The 2456-nt window shown below is 43.9% G+C and overlaps 1 protein-coding gene across 1 annotated transcript in view; it reads right to left on the bottom strand.

The window, feature by feature from the left end:
- Positions 1-578: 578 nt before the first annotated feature.
- itsn1 (intersectin 1 (SH3 domain protein)) overlaps positions 579-2456 on the bottom strand; it is a gene marked incomplete in the record, with an annotated part of 125364 nt that continues 123486 nt past the window's right edge. Inside the window, 2 exon segments of the mRNA XM_014022733.1 lie at positions 579-1793; positions 1873-1981. Coding sequence (XP_013878187.1) covers positions 1645-1793; positions 1873-1981 — 258 coding nt within the window.

Genomic DNA, 2456 nt, shown 5'->3' with positions numbered 1-2456 from the left:
GACTGTCATAAAAAAATCTGATATGAGTCAGATGGGTCAAAAAATCGGATTTGGGTCGGATTTGCCTGCAGCGTGAACGTAGCCATAGTGGAGTCTCTCTGATTGGTTGACGCGGCGCGTCGAGCTGCAAAAGTTCAGATTTTCTAACTTCAGCGATTTGCGCCTCTGCGCGTCGAACGCTCAAATCTTTAAAATTGCGCTCGAGGCGCCGCAGCACTTCCCGACGTTGCTTGAAGCGCGTCCACCATAGACTTTGTATGTAAACCTGCTGCTCCTGACGCTGAAATCACGTTTGGTGTGAACGCATCATTAGAGTGGATTTTTAGACTTAAGGGCTGAAAATGTCAGATTTGCTCCTACTCTCAGACTTAAGTGTAAGTACCAGTTATCAAAAGTCTTCAGTCTAAGAATCAGTCTAACTCTGAAGAAAAGTTCAGACTGCTGCAGAGGACTCTGAAGTGGATCAGTTACCACCAGGGGTCTGAGATGGACTGAAGACAGAGATTACAGCTGTCCTCCTCCCACCTGACTGTTATTCTCAGTTATAAGATGGAAAACAGGTTTAATGAGAAATATACAAAAGAAAAAAAGGTAAAAAATAAATTAAAAACATTAAAACTGTGCATAATGTTGGACTAAACGGCAGATATTTTATGTGTGGCTTTTGGATAAAATATTAAATATATGCAGCTGGTGAGTGCATGCTGCGCCCCCCAGCTTTTAACTAAGAATTATTTTACACTTAAGTCCACTCTTAGCAGCGTTCTTAAGAGTAATTCTAAGAAGTTTGATAAATACGGGCCCAGATGTGTGTCGGAAACACTCTAAGTCTACGATCATTAATAAAACGATAGATAATCTGATGGGTGGTCCTTCCTCTCTGTACCCTGGGTGAACTCAGCAGTTTTCCTGGCGTTTATGTGACAAACACGTGATTTGACTCTGCACACGTCCCACACCACCGAGTTAAAATCCTTTCTACAGTTTTAGCTTATTAGCACTGTTAGCATGTGTCCGTACACCTGTACATATTTACCTCCTCCTCTGAGAATGTGGAAAGTGTTCAGAGGACATAAAACAGCACGAAGCACAACTCTCTTCAGTTCTGAGGGAGTGTAAGACAAAAAGACCGAACGTTAACCAGCCTGTCCACCTTGAGACGATGACATCATTCACAGCAGCCTCACACACACGGTGGGTGGGCGGGTGGGTTTAGACGCAGAGAAAGTGGGATTGTCATGGAGAGTCTGTAAGACTGACTGCATGAAGAAGAAGAAGAAGAGAAATCTGCATAAATCAGTCTGATTTTCAGCTTTGGATCACACTGAAAAAGACGAGCAGACCGGACTGGACAGGACTGGACCTGAACCAGTCTACTGGTAGACCAATCTCTTTTTTACATCAGAATTTAGACAAATGGACTTAATGTGTAGGAATGTTGTCAGAAAACCTTCAAGTTCTGGTCAATAAATACGTCTTCATAACATCAAACATCTGTTCATGACTCCTCCTCATCCTCAGTTCCACATGTGTCCAAAGCAGAAAATAAATACAACCCCCCCACAACAACAGTGTCCAGCTGCCAGGTCCAGTTCAGATCTCTGATCCTTTTTTAGTCCAGTCCAGTCTGGTCTCGTCCCGGTTTCACGGTTCCTCGAACAGCTGGAGGTCCAGTCTAACCACGATCTCCCCCGTGGGAACCTCGTGGAGCAGCAGCCTCTTTGTGATTGGTCCTTTAGAGCCCTGGTCCTTTTTTATTTCAGCCAGTCGGATTTCAGTCCTGCCGAGGAAGTCTGCAGAGACAAGAGGGAGACAGACCGTGAGTCCCGGAGGTCTAAACCCCGAGCCGTGTTCCAGAGCTGCAGCACACACCGTCGGGGGAGAACTGGTCTCGCTCAAACACAGTGATGCAGAGGACGTCCTGCTCAAGGTCCTTGATAAAAAACTGACAGTTGGAGTTCCACTTGGGGTTCAACGTGTCCTGAACAAACAAAAACAACAAATAAATTAGATAAACAATAAAAAACAATCAATAGCACTGAAGTTAGTTAGCTTCTGTTACAAGCTCCGCCCACTGAAGGCTTCGCCTTCAGTGGGCGGAGCTTGTAACAGAAGCTAACTGACGGCGAAGCCTTTAAAACACCTTCATCTCTGAGGGAGAGTATGAGAACTTCAGCTGAGAGCAGCAGAGAGGCTGAGAACACACTAGTCCTAATCCAGATTAACATTTGGCTACATGAAGTCTAAAACACAGACTGTGGAGAAACCGAACACAGGAGACAGTCCTACCTGCAGTGTTGCATAAAGTACCACAAAATGACACTTGAGTAAAAGTACAAGTATCTTACTAAAATGATACTTTGGTAAAAAGTCTCCTTTAGGAATATAACTTGAGTAAAAGTCTTAAAGTATCTGATATTTGTTGTAGTTAAGTATTAAAAGTGAAAGTATTGATT

Source organism: Austrofundulus limnaeus, unplaced genomic scaffold (genome assembly GCF_001266775.1).
Source record: "Austrofundulus limnaeus strain Quisiro unplaced genomic scaffold, Austrofundulus_limnaeus-1.0 Scaffold340, whole genome shotgun sequence".
Taxonomy (NCBI): Eukaryota; Metazoa; Chordata; class Actinopteri; order Cyprinodontiformes; family Rivulidae; genus Austrofundulus; species Austrofundulus limnaeus.
This window is presented reverse-complemented; position numbering and strand designations above follow the sequence as displayed.